General features: G+C 40.0%; 3 protein-coding genes across 4 annotated transcripts in view; 2 read left to right on the top strand and 1 right to left on the bottom strand.

Annotated features, from left to right (window-relative positions):
• Window positions 1-4480, top strand: part of LRRC39 (leucine rich repeat containing 39) — a 10363-nt gene extending 5883 nt beyond the window's left edge. Inside the window, 5 exon segments of the mRNA XM_050306818.1 lie at window positions 1472-1617; window positions 1982-2024; window positions 2026-2135; window positions 3184-3323; window positions 4340-4480. Of these exon segments, the coding sequence (XP_050162775.1) occupies window positions 1472-1617; window positions 1982-2024; window positions 2026-2135; window positions 3184-3323; window positions 4340-4392 (492 nt within the window). The 3' untranslated portion in view covers window positions 4393-4480.
• On the bottom strand, window positions 4468-10766 carry TRMT13 (tRNA methyltransferase 13 homolog). The gene is given in 12 exon segments (XM_050306811.1): window positions 4468-4867; window positions 5189-5603; window positions 6503-6577; window positions 7045-7117; window positions 7392-7559; window positions 8453-8559; window positions 8982-9051; window positions 9173-9235; window positions 10067-10133; window positions 10222-10268; window positions 10604-10711; window positions 10713-10766. Coding segments are annotated over 12 exon segments (1443 nt in total). The 3' UTR covers window positions 4468-4671.
• Window positions 10760-23716, top strand: SASS6 (SAS-6 centriolar assembly protein). 2 transcript variants are annotated; one of them, XM_050306799.1, is made up of 17 exons: window positions 10760-10866; window positions 12060-12120; window positions 13755-13834; window positions 14954-15058; window positions 16006-16177; window positions 16978-17055; window positions 18040-18159; window positions 18244-18435; window positions 18663-18857; window positions 19211-19300; window positions 19390-19569; window positions 20145-20226; window positions 20629-20738; window positions 21549-21671; window positions 21952-22040; window positions 22322-22413; window positions 22507-23716. In XM_050306799.1, the coding sequence occupies exons 1-17, from the start codon at window positions 10799-10801 to the stop codon at window positions 22590-22592; spliced, it is 1923 nt and encodes a 640-aa protein (XP_050162756.1). In that variant the 5' UTR covers window positions 10760-10798; the 3' UTR covers window positions 22593-23716. The 2 variants fall into 2 exon arrangements, with proteins under 2 accessions (XP_050162756.1, XP_050162757.1); XM_050306800.1 differs by lacking the exon at window positions 12060-12120 and having other exon boundaries at window positions 10783-10866.

Here is a 23716-nt window from a genome sequence, read left to right as displayed (position 1 = left end):
TGTTTTCTTTTGGTTTATTGCACATTTTTTGAATTTATCCAAACCCAATTATCATTAAAGGTTGCACTCTGTGTTTTCAGATTTGTTGTGATACTCTGATTTCACAACTAATCCACACAAACCCTGATGTGAACAGCATTTCTATGACTAGTCAAACTGAAGCCTCATGAGAAAGGCATACCCGAGTAGCTGAAGGAGCCAGTCTTTATTTTGTCCAGAGAAATGGCTTGGCAGTGCATACAGGGCAGTGATACACTTCATGTCAGTCTGCTTAGGCTGAATGTCTTCACTGATTTACCCCACTGAGAATCTGATGCCTTAGCAGAGAGAAGTTCTCTTTTATGGCTGAGAGCAGAAATTCATGCCATATGCCAGGACACAGCTGTAAACATCTTGACCAGAACAACTCGCTCTGAAAACGGTTTGTGTGATTTACACAACTGCCTATGTGTGGAGCTGAACAATTGTTGTTCTCAAATATTGAAAGCAATAAAAGCAACTGCTCACCTGCTATTGAGCTTTAATTTGAACTGACCTACATGTGAGAGAAACCTGCATCTCTTAGTCTCTTAGATAGAGATGAAAAATATGTAACCATATACACTTGTTTTAATTTAGTTAAAAACACATTAGGGGCAATGGTTGACAGCAATCAGTGCCTTGCAAAATTGAGTGAATCCAGACAGCGATACCCAACATCAAATCTTCAAATGGAAATATACACTATTAACCAAAATCCAGGATTTACAAAATCTACATGGGTACAGGTTACATGGTGTAATGTAGAGTGATGGCTTTCAAACTACCAGCTCATAGCAAATCCATAGTTCTGTCCTGTCGAGACCATGGTGATGTGATCGCTGTGAAGCTTTGTTGTATGTACTTGAGTGGCATTCAGTGTTTAGACAGTTGGACCAGATCTGCTATAAATTATCTTTGTATCACTTGAACATTGTAACAGCTCCTGAAGACTTAATTCACCAAAAGACTCAGGTGCTGCAATACTGAATGACACTATATTGCATTTTGAGAATGTTAGTAGACTTTACAGCATGAAAAGTGTCAAGGTCCACTCTAGAATACAGTCCATGCAATTTGATGCATGAAAATCTAAATATCTGACTAATGAAAAATGTCATATTGCATGGAGTATGACATATTAAGAACAGTGCTGTCTTTAAAATTCTCTTTCTCCATGAGGCTTATTGCACATATGCATTGTAGTCATGACTTTCAGCCTCTCAGCACTTGCTACCGGGTGAGGTAAAGTTCTTCTGCCTGACCAGTTTCAAACCTACCTACCTTCAGGTGAGAACTGTAACTGTTAGGTAATACCAGAGCTCCTGTAGCTCAGAAACCGTTGTGTTAACTAGCTCCAAAATGTGTTGTGATGTTTGTTAACATTGTTAGAGCACTGCTGTAATGCTGCAACAGCTACACAGACTTGCATTAAATCTCCGCTTCTTTTCAGCTCAGTGATTTAAAGAAGCTTTCACACATAGATTTGTGCATGAATCAGTTTACTACCATCCCTTCAGCTCTTCTCAACATGCCACATCTAGAATGGTTAGATATGGGGGGAAATAAACTCCAGGAGCTTCCTGATGCAATTGACAGGTAAATAAAACTCAAAGCTCATCCTAGTCTCAATTCCATTGCATTGAGATTCTGATTATTAAATGCTACTTCAAAAGATAATTTTTATGTTAACTTCACTGCAAACTTAAGATTTTGTCAGCTCTGAAGTGATGTTTTGGCTGAGCTGGAATAATCCACTCAATTAACAATATAAGGTTAAATATTTATTGCCAATGACATTTTCAAACAGAGATTAGGTGATTATCTTGGATAGGGGTTTCCTTAGAGACTTGTTGCATTATAAGAGTCCTTTATGTGGCTGAAAAAATATTTATTTTATAGTAATGATTGATGAGATTAATTTTCTAAATCTTGATTGAGTGCACAAATACCTGTTTTTCAGAATGGAAAATCTCCACACTTTATGGCTCCAAAGGAATGAGATAAACTCTCTTGCCAGAAACCATTTGTCACCTGAAAAATCTTAGTACTCTTGTTCTTAGCAACAACAAACTTAAGGGTATTCCAGCCTGTATGAAGGATATGACAAATCTGAGGTAAGAAAAAGCAACAGAAATATAAATAGAAGTACTAGAAGATAAGTTTTAAAGCCTTCTTTGAGTTGTATATCATAGAATGATAGTAAGGAAGAGGAAAAGAAAAGGCATGATCACAGTTGTACAGATGGACACAATACCATAGAAATCAGCATAATTGCACAGATTCACAACAGTTGAGGATCTGGTCAAGCAACCTTTGTGTAGTGAAACCTATTTAAAGAAGTAAACTATGATAGTTACAGTCCCAAATGAAAAAGAGTAGGCTGTAATACATTTTCTCATTTCCATAATGTCCTCATGCCCCCCCCATAATTAGCCTTTTATATCACTCTCTAAAGCCAAAAGCTTGCAGGAAAATATGTGACAGGCATAAAAATGGCAAAAAGTAGAACTTTGCCACTGAGAAATCAAACATTCAGAATTAAACAAAAATGATTAAGATATAAGGACATGGAAGAAAGGATATGAAAAATAAAAAATAATGGAAATTTTTAATTGAATATGAAATACTACTTTGTATACCATGACAGAAACTTTCCTGTTGTTTGCATTTTCATTTGGATTCCTGGATGCTGGCCATTTTAGAGAAAGAATGCTAGTCCACACAAATCATGTCTAACCCAGTAGGACAATTGCTGTTCCCAGCTGTTTCAGAAACACCTCTTAAACCAAATATAGGCATGCATAGGTCCAGGGATGGACCTAGGACAAAGAGAGTCAGGACTGGCTACTGCATTGCAAAGCTGGGAGGGGCATTTGCTCTGTTGCTCTCAAAACTCCTGTGCTTGTGGAAGCTCAGTACACCTGACAACAGGGTGAAAACCTGAACACACAGTGACAAGGACTGCAATGGTTTTTCCCACCACAATCAGCCACTGTTATTATGAAGTGTCTTCTTAGCTTAATAATATTGATAGAGGGTTTGGTATAGCAAAACTTTGTTTTGCTCAAAATACTGATTGAGAAATCTTAATTCAGTTTTAAAAGAATTGTTTTCTCTGCACAAAACTGATTGCAAAGGTAACCGTTTCTGGTGCATTCTCAGATTTGTCAACTTCAGAGACAACCCACTGGAGCTAGAGGTAACACTCCCTCCGTGTGAGGATACAGAAGAGGAGGAGCAACGGGAAATGTTTGGCATTGACTTCATGCACATGTATATCCAGGAGTCCCTCAAGAACACAGGTATGACTCTTTTATTAATTCTGATCTCTGGAGTACAGTGAAAAAGGGAAGGACAAACTGGATAAAGAAAATCTAGGATACGTACACAAATGAAACATGAATAGTCTTCTTAATTAATGAATAACATTTTCCAAAAAATCTGTAAACCAATTTTTACTGAGGGCAGGGGGCGCTTTTATCAGGAGTTGGCACAGTAGGTCTTCACCCAAACAGCATATATTCTGGTAGGAACAGACAGAAACCATGGAACATTGGAATAAAAGTGCCTGAGTTACCTACAGCCGGGATGAGTAGAAGCTGTCTTTTGTATTTGTAATTTAATCAGTTTACCTAGTGTGGGTCTTACAGCACCATTTATCTCAGGAAGCTCAACTTTTCCTATTTTTGGACGTTGTCCAGATGGTACTACCAAAGAAGGAATAAGGGAGAGATGCTTATGTTCCCAACATACATCTTCTAGCAATGAAGTATCAACACCTGATAAACAGATGTTTCTCACAACTTGCTTTCCCTGACACTATCAGTCACCTAAACAAAACAGCCTCACAGTTTATTCCCATTTCTTAAACACTATGACAAAAACTTGCTGTTTGTAGCCTCAAAGGTAACAGTTTAAATGTTGCAGTAAGAAGCCAAAACAAACACTTCTGAACAGATGTGCAGGTGGCAGCTGCTTCTTGCAGAGAGCACTTCATTGCAGATATAAAATGTTCTCTCTGATCTTCATTCTGTATTTTGTGAAGGCTTAAAAAATTAATGAAATTCTCTTGATTTAGAACACTAGACCAGCTTTTTTCTTATCAATATCTCATGAATGAATAATCAAATTAGCAAAAATACATCAAGAAGACAGTTTATGAGTTAGTTTTCTTCCTTAATAGATTCCCCTAGCAGCACAGGCTGATGAAAGAACCTCGGTCTACTTAAATAATTTAAGAGGAAACACAAAGCTATCCTGAACTTCAAAGTGAAAATAAAGTATGTTATTTCCTCTCTTATTTTCACCTGTCTTTCAGGAAATCTGGAAAGTTGTACTTCTGATCCTCCTATCATAAATCCTAATGAATAAAGAAGTGTAACTGAGGATGGAAGACAATACCAAGTATACTTCTTCCCAGCAAAGAGGCCTACAACAGGTGTCAAATATTCTTAGGGATTTTATTTTTCCACTATTGGGAACTGGTTTGCATATGTGTAATTCCCAGTGAAACTGGGAAATACAAGACCTTTTCCTGGGTACAGGAAAGACTAAACAGGTTTTTTTGTAAACATTGAATTAGCTTTTTAAAAAAATCCAGATAAGTTTTTTAGGGTTTTTTTTCCCTAACAAGTCCAAATCTATCTCCTGTCATGTAGTTGGCTCTGTTATCAAAGATGGACTTGGGACAGCTGTCAACAGGACATTCTCCAGGGATACAGCAGACTCTGTATAATACTGTAGTGCAGCCTTGTATCCTTGGTGTTGTAAATATTCAATCCGTCCGTGATCAATCAGCCGTTTACAGAGGCACCCTATCTCCTTTCGCTCTTCAACAGTAAGTATCCTGGTGTCATAAAAGGGAGGAAAAGAATGAACAACTTCTGTCAGAGGAATAGTTTTGTTAGTTAACATTAGTAGTTAAGCTTAGAGAAACTACTGAAATCACTGTAAGTTCATTTCAGTCAGGCAACCGTGACTGTTGATATATTTTGAAATGTGCATCCATAAAAACTGTGTTTTTAAAGTCAAGTATTTCTGTAAGTTTAGTAATTAAAATGTTTCTGCAAAATGAGTCCTTTTGAGGACCCAAAACAATTTAATGTGCCACTATACATAATTTGGCTTTTCTGCTGGAGCCCATTTGCTAGAAAAAAAAATTACATACCCTTGCCATGTATCAGAACCACTCTCTGCCGTGCTGAATGTTTGCTCATGTTCTTCTGTGTCATTAGTTTGGTCTTCACTTTCCTCACTTGTAGAGGCTTTGCTTGTGTTTTCTCGCATGCCACAAGTGGCCCAACTACTCATTCTCTGGAAATAATGGAATTCTACTGGTCCCAGTCCCACTGATTTGAAGAACTCTCTGCCTACATAATGTGTCCAGTCACACTTGTGGTGGCAGCACAGAGCAATGACAATTCCAGCTACAGGCTTATGGTCTTGTGTGTTGCTGTCACTCTCAGCAGCAGTGTCAGGAGCCACCTCTGTCGCAGCAGTCCTACAGCGTTTTGCTGCGGGCTCTTCATTTTCTCCACCACAGCAAGCTGAGTAACTTTCAACCAAGCATCTCAGAGCAAGATCTGGGAATGAACAGATACACCCCCCCAAAAAAAAATTCATAAACATCTGCCATTATTTATACAGGTTCTATAATGATTGGGAATGTACTTCCCAGAAAGAAAAATAAAATCGTACATCACAAACTAAGCTGAAAAACAATTTTAATGATAACTAAAAATTACATGCATGCTTTGAAAACATGAAAACTCTGAATGCTAAATTAATATTATGAGACCTCCAGAGCTCCTCAGGGCTTATCCTCTGGAATATTTGTTCTACAGAAGTGAATTTGAAATACTTGGGTAATAAATTGGCATGTTGTAGGAGAATCTCCTCCCTGTAAAACATGCAACTGTTTGCTCCAGAAGTTTGATATCTAGGACACAATCTATTTAATATGCACATGTACTTCTTAAGTGCTTCACTGTGTCATCTTTGTCACAGTGCCAAGAAAGGTGTCATATTTGAGATATCTTTCTGTAGTAAGCATATAAAGTTAGAAAAAGTATTAGTTTAAAATTATCAGGACAGAAACACATTCTTATTTGTTTGCATGGGATATATATTCAGACAGCCAACACAAATTTAGAAAGACAAATATTTTAGCGCAGAGGCAACTGTGCTAAAAAAAGTACTCTCAACAGAGTACAAATACATGACCCATGCCACCACACACTGTCCTTTGTTCTAATCTATAGAGCCCAAGAAAGGTTTTACCTCTGCCTAAGCTATCCTTACACCTATTATCCTTTTACTATTCCACTGGAGTCAATAGGTAATTAGAATATAATTGCTATATTCACCAACAATGGGGTAGACGGCAAGAAAAGCTTAAAAGGATAGTTTGGAAGATCAGTCCATTCAGAGTGTAAGATTTAGTCTCCTAACTTTCTGCAGCTCACACATCTATAATTCATACCTGTTGCAGCACCACACAAATGCTTCCCAATTCCTACCACCGGTAGTTTTTTCTTCTCCAAAATAGGTACCTTACCTGGAGGGGGAAAAACAAACAACAAACAGAACCCCCATGCAATCCCCAATAACCCCAGCACCTGTATTATTACAGTTAGGGCAATATTTTTTCTGATGAAAGGTCACAAATTCTACAGCATCGATGGTGCATACTTGTACCTAAACCAAAAAATGCAATCCTGCAAGGTCTAAAAAACCTTCAAAATGCACTTGTTTTGGTATTTCTCACCTATAATGATGTCCTACAAGTGTACAGAGTAGAAAACTTTAAATCTCCATTTAAAATATGTGTGTATATGTACACATGCCTGTGTGTATTATGTATGTGTATACACACAGCATCAACATATCCAAGCAACCACAGAGAATAATCTTCAAAACCAAGACCATTTAAGCATTCTACATACACACTGACTTGAACCCCAGTATTCCAAATTTAAGAATAAGCCTCTATTTCAGAGTGACACAAGCCAAGAAGGAACTTACTTAAACATAAGTGCTGAATATCAACTTGAAGCCTCTCAAATATAGAATCTCTTCTTTGATGTTTTCCATCCACCTGTTTAAACAGAACAAGATTATTAAACACGGATGGCCACTAATAATTATAACATTGCTCTGGGCATTAATGCCAGACCTTTTTCCTGTCAAGTCAACATCTGCAAATTTCCAATATTGAACACCAGGGTTTTTTCCTAATAAATTTGCTATTGGTGAAGTATGGAAGGTAGAACATTTGAAATTTAAATTTATTGAATTTAAAAATCTAATACTAACAGTTTCAATGGCAAGAGTTCAAAAATCATACTCTGCTAATCTGACAATCCTCTTACCTTGAATCTTGTGGTTGCTCTTTCCACAAGCAAAAACTGCACATTTTCAACATTCTGTAAGGCAACATCAACCCAATGAGACAGCTTTCCTCGCCCAGCTCCAAACTCAACAAAACATCTTCCTGGACCAAGTAAATGCAGTTTTTCCATGTTACCTAAAATAGAAGCCTACAAACATAAAAAGATTATTTGTGAACTAAGCAAATATATACAGAGTGTATTGTGATGCCTTACAGAAAAATGATTACTTCACCCAACCGCAGAAGCCTTTTTCAAGCCTCCCCTTCAGTGAGGGATTAAGTTGTACAGAGAGATTACTCATTCTGGCTAGTCAGCAGCACCCTGCCCTTCTTCCCCTGCTCATAGAACTGCACTCAGAACTCTGTGCAGTGGATACTGGGGTTCAGGTACACATATATTCTCACTGATCCTCAAAGTAGCCATCCAAAATATGGATACTGTCCTGCACTTTCTGTAAAGCATCAATGCCCTGCAGAGCTCTCTCTCTTCTGCAGTTATGTGTTTTATAATACATCAGAAAGGAAAGTAGAGCACAGGAGACACACATTTCTCACTGTTCAGTTTTTCTTCCCAAAACTTTCTATTTTGCGACAATATACAATCCATCTCCCTTACAATTTCTGCTGTTTAATATACATTAAAAAGGCAGAAGATAAATGCAGGCTCTCCAATTCTTTTTGTGCATCTGGTACACAAGCAGGAGATCTAGGACCAGCTCTTACAGAAAAAGATTCCTTCTTAGCAAATATTTTACTTTTTGTAGCTCAGTTTTATTATGAGTTAATAAAAAATATGAATATATAACTAATAATTCAGAACACCACACAATTTAAAATTTATTTCAGTAAATAAGCTTCTGTTACTCAAACTTAAGAAAGCAGCCGTATATATGCTATTATTTGAAGAGCACAAAGTTGAAAGCATATCAGATTTCCTCTATGGGATGCTACTAGCATTATACACACAGAGTGGCTCAAATTTACAGCAGCACAATTTCCCTCCAAACCCATCTATAGCTATTAGTAAATCAGTGAGCGCACCTGTTGCTTCAAGTGTTTGAAAGCAGATTCCCCATTCTTTGGGTCATCTAAGGCTTCTTGTAAAGCCTGGTGGGACAGTATTTCTTCCTTAAGGTGAAGTTCCAAGCCTGCATGGAAATGCAAAACTTTTAGGTATCGCTTTCCAGCTTCCAAGAGTTCCAGTTTTCAGGAGTTCCTGGTTTATAACACACATTACAATAGTGACATGAACTCAGTCTGCAGCACTAGAAAACAGTCTGTTAGGAGTATAAATCTCTCATCACATGTTTATAATAGAGCTGTATTGTTATCTGTAGTGATATTTAACTGGGAAACAAAAACTGAAAGGAACAAATGATCGGTGTTTTATCATTCAGTCTAGTTTATTTTTCATAGTAACACTGAGCTATTGGAGTCTGCCTGATAATTACTTCATATGTGCTTAATACCATGTCTTATATTTTTACAGGTATCTAACAATGGAAATAACAATGAAATATTTAATCAATTCAATTAAAAACATCTTAATTTTAGTATTAAGTAAACTCACCATTACTTGCTTTTTTCAACTTGACAATTAAGTTCTGCAGCTCTTCACTGGATAGAGAAGATAAAGTGACCTTTTTAGGGAAAAAAATGCCACTTATAAATACAAGACCTTTTAAATTTTCTAGTGCTTTATAGTCGTATGATAAATTGCAACATGTTATGCAAGGACTGAAAACAAATAATTGTACTCACTTGCTTTTCTGGTATTTCCGCCACATCTTTTAAACCTGCATTAATATCTTGAACAAAATAGACCTTTAAAAAATCAAAAGAAAATAAATCTGATTCTGTTAATTACCAGGAAGCAAATGACTACATTCTTCAGCATTTTTATCATAACATATGTAGCAATAGGTATCCACTGCAGAATAAGATTTTCCAAGTAATTTCTCTTCCTATAGTCTGATCCTGAATCCCTGGCACAAATAAGTGTTCTGACACATTTTTACAAGATTGAACATGTTGTCAAGATTTAAGCAGTCAGTGCTTACTAGACTGATTCCAAAGACCACTTTAAGGTTTCCCAGGTAATAGTGAAGGTGCAATACTAATAAGGCAGAAAGACAGGCAATAAAGGAGTCCTCATCTCTTTTCTAGGAACAGCTTTTAAACACGTGTTCTGCTCCTTCCCTCAGCACTGGCTGTGAGTGCCTGCCCAGATTTCTTTGACTCACTGCTGGCTGCAGGAACCAGGCAGTTGGCTGAAAGCACCCAGAGCCTCCCCGATAGCTCTGCTTTCTGAGGACAACCTCTCACCCAGCCTCCGAAAAGAATGGTATTGTGAGAGGCTGTTCTGGGGGTATGTTTTTGAGAAAAATGAATTCAGCTTTTTTCTTTTTTTTTGTAACTAAGAGAACTGAAAAGTTGTACCAAACCACAGTGTGAAGGGGCACAGAACAGGAGGAGACTAGAACGTGAATTACATTTCAGGAAGTATTTATTCAGCTTCCATGTTGTCCTTAGTGCAGTGCTTGCTAGAAGTGCTGTCCAGCTCACAGCTGCTGTCAGCACAACAAATTCTCTGCAGAGATGTAATGTTTAAGGTCTTAAATCTGAAAGGAAGTGCTGATTTTATGCTGCACTTACGGGCTTTGGCTTCTCTCTTGAATTACATTTTTTTAAATGCTTTTGTAGTTGGTCTTCATATACAGTGCTAAAAGCAAAATGGAAAGAAAAGTAAGTAATAGCATTTGTCGTGTGAACTCTGACAAAGAACAGGGAAAGCATTTACATATACTCACTGCTTTGGATCAAGAGGGCATGGAATTCTTTTTCTGTCATTTTGTTCCTAGTTAGAAAAATTTTAGACAACAGTTCAGCATGCATTCAGTGCCCGTTTCAAAAACGCTGTTAAGGGCCGTCAGTTTCATAAAACATCTATTCACAGGTAGGTGGGTTAACCGGAATGGAGGAACTGAGAGAAGGATTTCATACTTAACTGGATGCTAAAATAACAAACCTATAACGCAAGGGCAGCGTTGCTGTGGGCTGCCCGAGTGCCTGGGCACACGAGTGCTCGGAGGGCGGCACAGGCGCCGCCAGTCCCACCCGTGCTGACGGGACAGGGCCCCGCCGGGGCTCCCCGAGCCCGCCCGCCCCCCCGGCCGGAGAAGGGCCCCGCACCTCCTCCTGCCCGTGCTCTCCGCAGAAGCGCCTCCCCGGCGCGGGGACCATCCTGCAGAAGCGCCCTTTCCTCTGCACGAAGTGCCCGCACCGCCCCGGCTGCGAGCCCCGGCTGCGGACCCGGCGCCGCCATCGCCGCTCCCGGCGGCCCCCGCGCCTCCATGTTGCGGCCCCGCCCCGCGGGCGCAGCGCAAGATGGCGGCGGAGCGGATCTTCGACCGGGCTGTGCCCGTGCGGCTGCAGGGCCGGGGCTGCGAGGAGCGGTGAGCGGGGCTGGGCTGGGCTGGGCCGGGCCGGGTCGGGTCGGGTCGGGTCAGGCGTCTGCACCGGCTGCGCGGGAGCTGCACCGTGCTCTTTAGAGGGGCTGCGAGCGACGGGCGCTTTTCTCCTCCCCGCCGGCCCTGTGCTCTGAGCGCCGCTCAGGAGCGCTCCCCGGTCCCTGCGCTTTGGGATTGCCGTGGGCACCCTCCGGGGCACAGGGGAGGGACCGGTGTACCGAGGCCGGGGACAGCCGGCGGGGCCGAGTGGGTGCTGCGGGTGCCTCGCCAAGGCAGCGGGGCCAGCGGGGACCGGCAGCGGAGCGACCGGGGAGGCTCCGCAGAGGGGCGGCTGTGCCCGGGGGCAGGGACGGCCCGGGGCGGCTGCCGGGCCCGCGCTGTGTGTGTCTGTCCCGGGCCCGCGCTGTGTGTGTCCTGATCCGGGCCCGCGTTGTGTGTGTCTGATCCGGGCCCGCGTTGTGTGTGTCTGTCCCGGGCCCGCGTTGTGTGTGTCCCGTCCCGGGCCCGCGCTGTGTGTGTCCTGTCCCGGGCCCGCGCTGTTTGTTTTGTGTCTGCGGGCCCGCGCGGTGAATGTTTGGCGTTGCCTGGGCCGCGGCGTTGCCCGCGGGCGGTCCCGCCTCTCCCTGCTCCTCCCTTGGCCGCGGCCCCTGGGACAGCGGGGCAGAGCCCGCGCCTCGCCCTCCCCTGCGCGACGGGGAGCATGGCCGGGAGTCTGGGACGGCCCAGACCCTCCTGATGTGACCGTCTGTGAGTGCAGTGACTGCAGCGCTGTAGGTCCTGTCTGGGTTAGATGGCGTGTGCTGTAATGCAAGTAACTTCTAGTTGACAAGAAGTAAATGAAGACTAGGTAGCACTGTGTGATTGTCAGAAGTTTCAGCAATCGTTAATGAATTCCAACAGGTTTTTCCAAAGGTTATGCTTTCTGGACAAAGTTTCAAAACTTCTGCATTGCTTTGTAAAGGTTGGTGGATAACAAGCAAGTGGCAAAAAACCAGCAGTGACTGAGGAGTTGCAGTGATAACTGAAACTGTTACATCTTAGTAATAGTCATCTTTGGGAACTTTCTTAATGTTTTTGTTGAAATTTTTGCTTTTGAAATGTCATTGCTTCCTGTAATGCAGCTGTGAACATGTTGTTTTGAGAATGTTTTCTTGATTTGCTGTTTTTTTTGTACGCAGGAGATTAAATGTTCGAGTGAATATTGAGCTGCTCTCAATTTCTAGTCCTGTCCATAGAAAGGTTGGTAGATGAGTCATATCTGTGTCATTCATTAGGTATTACCTGAATTCCATTTTATTAGAGTATAATTAGGCAAAGGAAATAGGAATTTAGCATTTGTCATTTTACCTTATTTTATTTTTTATATAATTTATTGAGTAATTCAGTTGTCTTGGGATGGTGTGGGTTTGTTTTTTTTTGCTCCTAGCGTTTTTAGCCCCCTCTTTTAGTTTGATTGTACATAGGTCTTAGTACGGGTTAGAGATTCAGAACAGTACCTGAGATTAAAGGTACTTAGTCTGAAGTACTAAATTGGCAGTAAAAAAACCCCCTCATCTTCTATCTTAAGGAAAGTAGCAATGAGATTACAGCATCTCCAGTGGTAATCTCTTTTGTTATATGTCTGAATTGTCTCTTAAACTGTACATGCACTCAGCTTGATGTTAAGATTGATCATGAGTTGGTTATAGTGTTACTGAGTAAAGATTTGTTTGTAAAGGAGTACAGCATTTCTTGGTAAGATTCTCCTGATGGTGGCAGTGATAATAGTAATTCTGTGAAGTAACACTGTGGAGAAGCAGTTCAGTTAGGAGCTGTGTTCCATGCTGCAGGCTGTGTCAGGAGGAACATGGAAGTGCAGTGAGGTACATCAGTGAGCAGTTAGTCTGAGAAGACAAATGCTTCATCAGCTCATGGGGCATCAGACTGAGCAGGTGCTTTTATCCCACCCATCAGTGCCCCATGTGCTCGGGGTGGTGTTAGTGTCAGTGTAAACTGTCTGCATGTGTCAGTCCCTGAGTTGGTTTGTGCATCTCCAGCTGAGAGTTTTGGTGGTGTCACTGGCACCTGAATTACTGAAACGTGTTTCAGTTCTGTACCTGTGCTGTGGTCACATTTCATTATGTTGGAAGAGCTGTCAGGTTTCTATTTTTTATTTTTTCACCTCTGCCAGGGAATATAATATTCTTCAGATGTAAGCCTTGTTGCAGGGAACATGTGGCTGTGTCTGATGTACCAGGTGTTTTGCATAACTCCTTCCTTGTAGCACGAGATTCAGTGCTTTCAGAGAAGGCAGTTTTTCCAAAACACTGTGTAGGCCTCCAGTGAACCAACGAGCATCAGTTTAAAGGCTAAGCAGCACAGTGCTGCGGTTTTCTTTATTAGCTTACTGGACTTCAGCTGTATCCATTCTGCATTCGCTTCACATTCCAGCATATAAACTCTTCAAAGGTGGTTTCTTAAACTTTGGAGCAGTATGCTCTGAAAAATTTCCAGTTGTGGGAATGATGTGTTTGTGATCCATTACAGTGGACTGATAGTGCTACACTCTATTTCATGATGGAGGAAAAATAGCAAATAGTTTTCTTTCCAGAAAAGGATGAATACACATGGAATTTTGAAACCTTTGCTGCTCAAAGTTGAAGGTTTTTACTTGGTTTATTTTTGTGAAAAACAATTTTCCTGGTTTTCCCACTGTAATATTTGAAGTTGTGTTTAATGTTTTACACATTCTAAATTAGTTGCCACAATTCTATCGTATTTTTGGTTAAACAGGGAAAACATTCAATACCGTTTGCAATATTGGTTTAAAATATTTAAACACTTCTGGGTGGTTAATAATATTTTAAATCATATTTAAATGTCCATCTTTTCAGGACTTAGCTGTTCGATTGACTGATGATACTGATCCTTTTTTCCTTTATAACCTTGTCATATCTGAAGATGATTTTCAAAGGTAAGTGAAATTATATTTTCTCTGTAAAATGTTTCTAAATGGCAAAAAAGAATGAGGGAATATTTTTAGCTTGGAATGGTGTGTGTTAGAACTTAGGTTTTTACACTTTTCCTTGTGGAGTTTGTCAGTGTTTTGGCAGCGTGGCTCTCTTTGAGCAGTTGGTGAAACAGCCACGTGCAGGAGAGTGATCGGCTCAGGGTTACGCAGATGGATGTGGGATCCTGATGTAAAGTTCCCTGTGTGGATACAGTGCCACAGTTCACGTTGCTGATTGCATCTTGTGTTTGTAACTACTTCTTATAGACTGTTCTGTGCCTGTGAACTACTTCAGGAAATAAGTCTGCCTGGACATAGATTCACAGAGCATACACTGCATACCAGTTGTACTGTTGGGTCTCATTTACTTGCTCAGAATTTGATCACCGATCATCAGATTTGGGCGTCAAACATGAACAGTTCAGTTTTCTGCTTTCTTTGGGTTTGTTCGTCTGGTTTTGTTTTTATTTTGGGGGTTTTTTTTGGTCGATTGGTCGATTTTGTTTGTTTGTTTTGTTTTTCTTGGGGGGGGGGAGTGTTTTGGTGTGTTTGTTTTTAAAAAGAGAGGTGTGGTCAGTGTGCAGACCAAGAGGCAAAAGTCCAATAGTGTTTGCAAAGCAGAGGTGCAGAAGTGTTTTGTGCACTCGGTGATGGAGTTTCTGTCTCTGACTTTTCTGTGTCTGTGGTGAAGGGAGCAGTCAAATAGCCAAGCAGGCAGATAGTCTTGGTGATGGGGGAGTGTCCCCTCATTGTCCTTTGCCTCTTCCATGTGCCCTGTCCCCAACAACCTCCGTGCTGTGAGGAAGATGCCTACTCAAAGGAGCATTTTTTGTTGTGCCACGATAACTTCTGTGAAAAAACAGTGCAAGAACATTTGCAAGAACTCTTGAAGTCAAAAATATCCTCTTGGGATTATTTTCCACAGTGTGGTCACATTTCTTATGTTTGAAAACAACATGCTAGTAAACTTTAATGACGTGTTCAGAATTTGTTCTTTCTACTAGTGTGAACAAAATATTTTATAGGAAATAAATTTCACTTCTCTATCTTGTTAACATTTTTATTCCAAATCTGTTTATATAGTTTGAAGTCCCAGCAAGGTCTCTTGGTAGACTTCTCTGCTTTCCCACAAAAATTTATAGATCTGCTTCAGCAATGCATTCAGGAACAGAACAAAGACACCCCAAGGTAGGTCATGAGCATGTGCCATGTTACTCTGTATGTATGTGTTGAGTTCTTAAAACACCTGTCAGTCCCTCAGATGGAGAAGAATCAGTGGAACAAGGATAATTTAACACGCCCCTGACACACCCAGATTTGAGTCAGTGGCTGTGACAGACAAAACCCAGCTCTCAGGAGGACTGAGTGGTGGAATTGGTGTCTAGTACCAGTCTCTGCATCTGAGTTGAAGCTGGCAAGCTTCACAAGCTGGCAGATGTGCAAGAATGCAGCAGTGTTGGGTTTGGGTTTGTTCTGTTTTGGTTTTTTATCTTTTAATAATTTAATGCTAGAGAGATGATCTGAAATTGGTGGAGTGAGGTGTAAATCATCCAGTTTCCCAGGAGAAGGCAAGGTTATAGGGCATTCTGACAAGGATTTATCTACTTCCCTTTCAGTATTCAGGTATTAAAATGTGAAGGGGGAGACCTGAGATCCAGTCTTCAGTGACCTTTTGATATGTTATTTCTGTTTGTGTGGGTACCGAGGAAAGCCCCGGGCCCAGCTCCGCTCCCCGTAGTCAGGCCATTTCCTGACTGTGTCCTGTGGGCTGTGGATTTTAATAGTTTGTAGGATACCTAAAAGTCAGGAGTCTGTTTTCCTTTTGAATTTGGTTACAAAGGCCCTACTGGTTTTGGGCTCCCAAGTCCAAGATGGGCTGCTGAAAATTTTACAAATAAACAAACTGATTAGTTTTGTACATTCCTTATTATAAGGTGCAAGTATTTCAGTTGATATTTTTTTGTAATATTAACTGTGACATAGGGATTGAATTGTATAGTTCTTTCTCAAACAAAAATGGGACAGCCTTTTATTGCACATAAACAAATGCATTTTATTTGGAAATAGCTTGTAGGATCTAAAAGTAGTTTCAGAAAAAAATATGCTTAACATTTGATTATTTTGTTTTTCCCTAGGTTTTTACTGCAATTAGTTTCTTCAGCATCTGCTCTAGATCACACACCTGTCTCTTTAAATGTTGTGGAGACCAACCCTTTTAAACATCTTACCCATCTTTCTCTGAAATTCCTACCAGGAACTGATGCAGAAATAAAGAAATTTTTAGCCAACTGTTTGAAATGCCTTAAGGTAAAATGAAGGTTTGTCGTAACTGCAACTTGGCCTTGATGCTGTGTGTACTTAAGCATTTTTTTCAGTCTGCATGCTTCAGAAGTATGAACCACATTGGTTTATTTTTCCTTTTAGCCCATACATGTCATTGCATGCAGCCACTTGGGTGCACGTTGTGAGAACTAAACTGTTACTGTCACTCTGGCAGTGAAAATCTGAGCTGTGTATTCAGCCAAGCCCTGTCACTTGAACATGAGGTGAGGTATTTCTGCACGCAGGGCGTGTGCTGTGCAGCCCTTGGATGGCTCTGCAGGCCTCAGTGTCTCCCAGCCTGTGCTGATGGACAGAGCAGCTGCAGCAGTAACTCACTGCAGCCTTGCCCTCTTGGCTCTGCAGTTGGGTGTAGGAAAGCGTGCTCTCCACGTAACTGTGAGCCTTGATGGACTGCACGGGCTAGGAGCTGTAAATAGCAAATGAAAACTGGAATGTTGATGCAGTTGGTAGCATGCTGGGTTTGATTTCATGGGCAATTAAAGGTCTCATGTCACATCTTTGTAAACAAGTCTTCATGCTAAGATACTATTATAAAAAATTGGTATGAATTTAATTCAGAGTTTCTACATTGTGGGCTAATGCCATTCTTTTACGTTTATTAATTATATCTTATCTCATAGGATGCTTATTTAATAAGGGGATTTTTGTTCCACAAATGCAATGGGTATATGGTTTCTTAGGCAGGCAATACCGATTAAGTGGAAGCTAAATACTACTTGTATTTTGGGAGCTGAGGATTTGATGTGATGTCACTTTGTACATAGGAGGACAAATTGATGTTGGAAGAAAAACTTAGAAGAACTGAGGAGGATCTTACCAGGCAGCTGAGCTACACTCAACAGGTAATGTAAATGTTTAGTTTTGTAGGTTGCACTTTTTTGATCTGTGGAAAATGTACGTTTCTGTAGGCGGGGTGATCAGCCACTACCTAGCCAAGATAATTGACTTGGGAGTGAGTGAAAAGAAGAAAACAGTCTACTGTAGCTTTCCTAAGAATGAGTAAAGCCTGCAACTGAAGGATTAAATTTAGTTCTCGCAGTACCAAACCAGGGGTTTACTTTATTTTGTACAGAGGTCTGTCTGTGTATACACACACAAATTTACACTAAATACATGGTAGTCCGAAGAGAAATGATAAATATACTTTTACATATTCACTGAATGGTTGGAAATCCTTTCATTTGGAGAAACTGTAAAACCACGGTAAAAAAAGTGGAAGTCTTGGACTTCCAAGTTACTCGACTCCTTTTTACTTTTTGTAGTCAGCACAGTAATTGCTTCACCTTTGGGTTACAAGAGGATGATTTGGGTCAAGTTCTACAGTTATCAAGGTGACTTCTTTGACTGTCATGAAACAGAATAAATCGATTAAAACTCGTATTATGGAGCTTTTTTGGAGTGGAATATTTGTTTACAATTTCAGTTTGAGTTACTGGAATGTGTTTACTGAATTGAAATGCAGAATTACAGATCAAGAAGAGGGAAAGATGCTGCTGAAGAGTTTATTTTTTTTTCTCCCTACCAGAGTGCTCTGTGTTACAAGGGTAGGGAACATCAGCAGGTTGTTTTTTCACTCTTAGATAGTAGTTGGAAGAAAATATAATTGGAAATTAAATTACTTTATTCACAGTGTCAGAAAGGTGCTCTTCAGGTTCTCAGTGCCTTACTTTTCCTAGTTACAGAATGAACAGATACTTTGGCATCTGATGCTGAAATTTAGACTTCTCTTAATAATTCCTTTTAGTAAGTAATAGTAAAGAATTATTCAGTATTGACTGAAATGCTTAAATTTTTAAAAGTCTACACACTTTGTCAAACTTAAACAGAGCTTGTCAGAGAAGAGCCGAGAACTGGACAAACTGAAAAGTGAATGGACATCATACACCACAGCTCTAACCAACAAACACTCCCAGGAGCTGACAAATGAAAAGGAAAGAGCTCTCCAGGTATGATGGGGGAAAAGAATTAACAATATTCTTACATGTGAATAGTCAGAATCATTAACTGCTTAATTTCTTTGCTTCCCACAGGCACAAACTCAGTACCAACAGCAGCATGAACAACAGAAAAAGGAACTGGAAACTTTGCATCAGAAGAGTATCCAGCAGTTGCAGAACAGACTCTCAGAACTCGAGGTCATCAATAAAGACTTAACAGAGAGAAGATACAAAGGAGACTCTACAGTCAGAGAACTGAAAGCAAAACTTTCTGGAATAGAAGATGTAAGGCTTCTTACTTTCTAAACCCAAACTTACTGGTGTTAGAGCATTAACACTGCCTGCCTGGGCACGTAATAGAAAATACAGTATATTAAGTTTGTTCATCTCCTCTTCTGCATTATGCTTATTATTTAGATATATCTGTTTAAATTACTATTAATTTAAAATACTAATAATTACTGTTAAGGTTTTCCTAAAAAATAACATTGAATTCCTTGGCAACGCTCTAGGACTGTCAGAGAGCGAAGCAGGAGGTGCTGTCGCTGCGTCGGGAGAACACGACTCTGGATGCCGAATGCCACGAGAAAGAGAAACTCATTAATCAGCTACAGACACGGGTGGCTGTTCTGGAACAGGAGATCAAAGACAAGGATCAGCTGGTTACTAGAACAAAAGAAGTGTTAGATGCAACACAAGAGCAAAAGGTTCTTCAAGCTTCAAAATAATTTTCTCTAAACTCTCTAGAACCTTCTTAATTGCAGTTTCCATAGAGTAGCAACTGACCATTTTTTGAATATGGCAATTCAGCTTTCAGATGTAGTTAAGGTTCTAAATTATGGCATCAAAAGTATACTGCATTCAGGTTTAATACTGTGGTACTGGAGTATAGTTAGTGGTATTTTTTGTACAAAAAAAAGAACTGATGCTATGAAATCTGACTGAAAAGCAGTGACTGATTTCTTGTAAGGATAGCTCTCAAAGAATTATGGAGGTTTTACTTGAAATCATAAGTTATGTCTTCCACAGTGTTATTATATTTTGTAATATTCTTTTAAAGGTGATTCTAGAAGAGAGTACAGAGGAAAAACAGAGGCATATTGAAAAACTAGAGACAACAATTAAATCGCTGTCAGCTGAACTCCTTAAGGTTTGTTCAACCATGACACTTCCCTTGTGAAACATCTTCCTTATTTTTAGGTGTTTATTTTGATAATGTCTTGGGTTTTTTTTTAATAGGCTAATGAAATTATCAAGAAGTTACAAGGAGATTTGAAAACTTTAATGAGTAAATTAAAATTGAAAAACACAGTAACAATTCAACAGGAAAAACTATTGGGAGAAAAAGAAGAGAGACTTCAAAAAGAGCAGAGGGAATTGCAGGAGATGGGACAATCCCTTCGAATGAAAGAGCAGGAGGTACTGTGATAGGTTAACCCTCTGTCTTATAAATGCTGTTGTATGTGCTGTGTTGGGTTTTGCGTGTTTGAACTTAAGGTCTTACATCTTCCTGTGGAATAGAATATACTTATATGTTGATTTCCATATGTGTAATAGATGTGTGATCAACTTTCAGTTTGTTTTAATGTTAAACTGATTTGTAAGATCCACTCATATGGAAGAAAACTAAATTGTATTAAGAGTACAAAGCAATATAATGGATGAATCAGCATCCTTTAGAAGACACGTTCATGTCAGGTTGGTGAAGAAACCAAGAGCAGGAACCGAGTGAACCTTTTTCTTCCATTAGTGTGTTCCCCCGTTTAGAGTCCTTGCATTATGTAATAATAGAAAAATAAAGGTCAGAAAGGATTCTGGCTGTAATCTTGCTGAAACCCTGGCTAAAAGTAGGGCTTACTTTAAAAGAATTACCATATTGCTTTTGTATAAAACTTCTTTAATTTTAGAACAATTTCATAGATGCTTTTTTTTGTTATTGTTTGCAGTTAGTAGTAGCTCCTGATGGTCTTATAATTATTATGGGACTATTACAGGTTTGCAAGCTACAAGAACAGCTAGAAAGTACAATACAAAAACTAGAGGAAAGTAAGCAGCTACTGAAAACCAATGAAAATGGTAGGTTTATACAGTTTCCTTTCTCCCTCTGTGAAAATGACATAGTGATCGTGCTGCTACTGAAAATTATTGGAAGCAGCTATATTGGGGTTTTTGTGAAGAGCTGCAATTGCTGTCGTGCTCGGAAAACAACTTCTGCCTGTTGTGGGTGTGCAACAGCCTAGAGCTGCAAGTAGAGAAGGCTTCTCTTGGGGCTGTGGGGTGGAGCGCTCAGGCTTGGAGGGGTAGAGGAAACTTCAACAAATGGGCTTTTCCTGGGACTGGGACTCCAAGTGATGGCTCAGCTTAATAAGGAGGAAAAATAGCCCATGGAGCTGTCGCTTTTTTGAGGAAGGGCTACTTGCCATTTCAAACAGCTTGTAGGAGGTAGGAAATTAATTTGAGCTTTTTTTCCCTCTGCAGTGATCAGCTGGCTGAACAGACAGCTCAGTGAAGTTCAGATGGCGAAGAGGCTGGACACTTCTGCCAGCACCCACGGTGGTGGTAGGGCTGCCTCTTCACCTCATGGCATGGTGAGACAGAGCTATAAATCACAGGGTTGGGATGTTGTCATTAGTTCTCAAATGTGTGGCCTTAAAAGCAAAAAAAAAAAGTACTTTCACCTTCTTTGGGCCTAAAGTTTGGGTGGGTGTGGTTTGTGTTTTGTTTCCTTTTTTTTTTTTTTTTTAAACAACATAACACCCTGTTGGGTGCTACTTGATGTCTTGGGCCTCATGGGTGAGAATTTTCTAAGCTCTCATTTAGATAAAATACACAAACCAATGCAGAATTAGCTTGGAAAAGATGAAGTGTAAGGTGAAGGGAAAAAAAGAGGCATTTTTATGTTGTGAGGTTAGATTACTAATTATCTTTGTATAGCTTGAAAAACAAGTGTACTATTTGAATACTGTTAATAGTGATACTTGAAACCATGAAAATAAGGGGTAAGAAACATTACCTGCAGTCATTGTTAAATACCACAACTTCCTGGTTCTTCCCCTGTGTTGTGACAGCAGAGACCTGTACCTAGAAACTGATGAGCTGTTTGTTCAGTGATGGAAGGGCAGGTTCACAGAGAGCTGCTGCATTCCATATATTCATCACTTACAGGCTGTGTAGCTTTTCACTGGCTAAGAGTGCTCAACTCATCTATCTTTTTAAAAAAGTTGCAAGTTTTCCTTAAGCACTTGAATCTTAGAGAAGTGATGTTCTCTTCCCATCAGGAAGACTCACGAGTGTTGGCTTTGAAATGTTGGCTGGTTAATTTTGGAATTTTGATTCTCTATAAACAATTACTTTAAGAGTTGTTTCTCCTTTATGAACGTATTCTGTTTCTCTTTCAGCCTGACAGACCATCCTTTCCCAGCTCAGGAATCAATCATCCCATTTCTCCTCTGTATGCCTTCCAGAACTTCCTGGAACCAGCACACAGCAAAAACACCAGTTCACCATGTCCAGTACCAAAGGCAGGCACTTTGACTTTCTTGTTTGATTAAGAATGTGACAGCATAAAATACCAAAGCATAATGTTGTGACTGTTTCTCAAAATACTGAAGTATTTGCTGTCTTGGACATTATCACCCATGGCTAATGCTCGTCCTGAGGGTGCTTACTCTGCACAGCAGTGCTGTGGGAGCTGTAGGAACACTCATCCCTGGGAAGTTGGCTCTCTGAGTGCACTCCACGGGTGGGGCCTGTCAGGTCTGGAGAGGAGCTCTTTAACCTGCAGCTCTCTTGTCTCTGCAGGTTCAGTTTAACACACAGCTTCCTAAACTGAATCGAAGTTCAGATGCTCAGACAGTGACTGCAATCAGTCATCCAACAAATAAGGAGAAGTAAGTGTCCTCTGCTGCATTTTTAGTGTTTTTATTATTATCTTTATATTTATTATTATTATATAATTACATATTCATTATACTGTATCTGTATAAAATATATATGTAATATATATAGGCTGTTCTTAACCTACTCAGCAATAGTTTTACTTTAAATGGTAAATAAAGTTCTTAGTAGTTGCACTTCAATTGTCCTGAATGAGTCTGTAGCCACACTTGTTGTAATGCACTGATAGCAAACTGCATTTCCTTTATATTTTAATTAGCCTTTTTATTTCTAGTGGTGATCATATGGGGCTGGAATCCAAGTATCTCAAGAAAAAAGATGACAGCATTCCTTTACGAGGGCTTAGTCAGAACACGCTCAACTCGGGTATGTATGACATAGTGAACAAGACCTTATTTGAAATGTCCCTGAAAGGCAGTAACAGATGTGGTTCTATGAAGTGTCTGTGCTGTTCCACAGAGTACCTGAGACCATACCTGCCAGCCAAAGCCCAGCCACTGCCCAAAGCTGCAGGAACACCGGCCTCGGCTTATTTTCCTGGATAACAGACAGGGTTCTGACAGTGAGAGTCGTCGTTTAACCATTTGGGGGAGTTCTGAATGTCCTGTAATAGTGTGGTTGTAGAGTATTGATGTGAACTGACATAATTTTTTATCAGGCAGTTTTCTCTGAGACAGGTATCTTGACTGATGTTTCCGGGTATGTGAGCCTGAGAAGAGAAAGCTTTAAGCTGCCTTAGTGGGACCAACACTGACAGTAAGTTACTGCGGCTGTGCAGAATTTTCTCTTCGTGTATTGTTGACCCTGTAATGGTCCTAAAACCCCACCCAAGTGCTCTTTTTTATAACAGGTGAAATGTACATTCCCTGGGCAAGAACATATATCTGTGAGGTTTTATTTTCTGACTCCTTTCAGAGAAAGGAAGAGGCACATGGAAAGCACTGGAGAACTGGGGCTGTGCTGCCAGTTTTAGTAATGGCTAACCTCATAAGTGACCACAAGTGCCTCGCTAATCCTCCCTTACACTTTAGTTTTAAACACTTGCTTAACTTTTGAACCAGATCATTTGAATTCCATACAAATCTAATTTTAAAGATGCTAAATTATTTCACTGAAGGTATAAAATTATAACTAAAATTTCTCACTCTTGGTCCCCCTAACTTTTTTGTTAATCTCTCAGAATTACATTCCACAGGCCACCATGCATAAAAAATTGGAAGGTGAAGTATCTGAATAGGTAACTCTTGACAAGTATAAAAACATCTAAAAGAGACTTTATTTTTGCAAATCATACTTTACAGCTGTAAGACTGTACAGAAATTCAAGATACTCTATTCAGCTTGCTCTGCTGTCTGGGTTCAAATGCCTGAATCATGTAACAACCCATTTTGTGCCAGCTCTTATTTGGTGTCCCCCCATAGAAGCAGTAGGCTTGTACTCCTAACAGGCACAGTACACTTAAAATGACTATTTACATACTTTTGTTACAGATATTCCATACCTTTTATCTTAGTTACTTAAGTGCAGCCTGAGGATTGTGCATTTAAGTGGTTTGGTTTGCTGTGTGAAATGTGTACATTTGTTTATAAATCAGCACCATGTTTGTGTATATTCACTGGTTTTGTCATGTCTAAGTTTCAATGGAAATATTAAATGTTTTTTATCAAAA

Source organism: Myiozetetes cayanensis, unplaced genomic scaffold, assembly GCF_022539395.1.
Source record: "Myiozetetes cayanensis isolate MyiCay16 unplaced genomic scaffold, myiCay2020 scf12, whole genome shotgun sequence".
NCBI classification, from domain to species: Eukaryota; Metazoa; Chordata; class Aves; order Passeriformes; family Tyrannidae; genus Myiozetetes; species Myiozetetes cayanensis.
Note: the sequence above shows the minus strand (reverse complement) of the source record. Positions and strands in the feature narration are given on the sequence as shown.

Bases quoted from the DNA above. Each gene is read 5' to 3' on its own strand.
- SASS6 (XM_050306799.1), top strand. From the start codon at position 10,799: ATGGCGGCGGAGCGGATCTTCGACCGGGCTGTGCCCGTGCGGCTGCAG. The intron at 18,858-19,210 runs GTTCTTCAAGCT...ATTCTTTTAAAG, and splicing joins ATGCAACACAAGAGCAAAAG to GTGATTCTAGAAGAGAGTAC. The intron at 21,672-21,951 runs GCAGGCACTTTG...TTGTCTCTGCAG, and splicing joins CACCATGTCCAGTACCAAAG to GTTCAGTTTAACACACAGCT.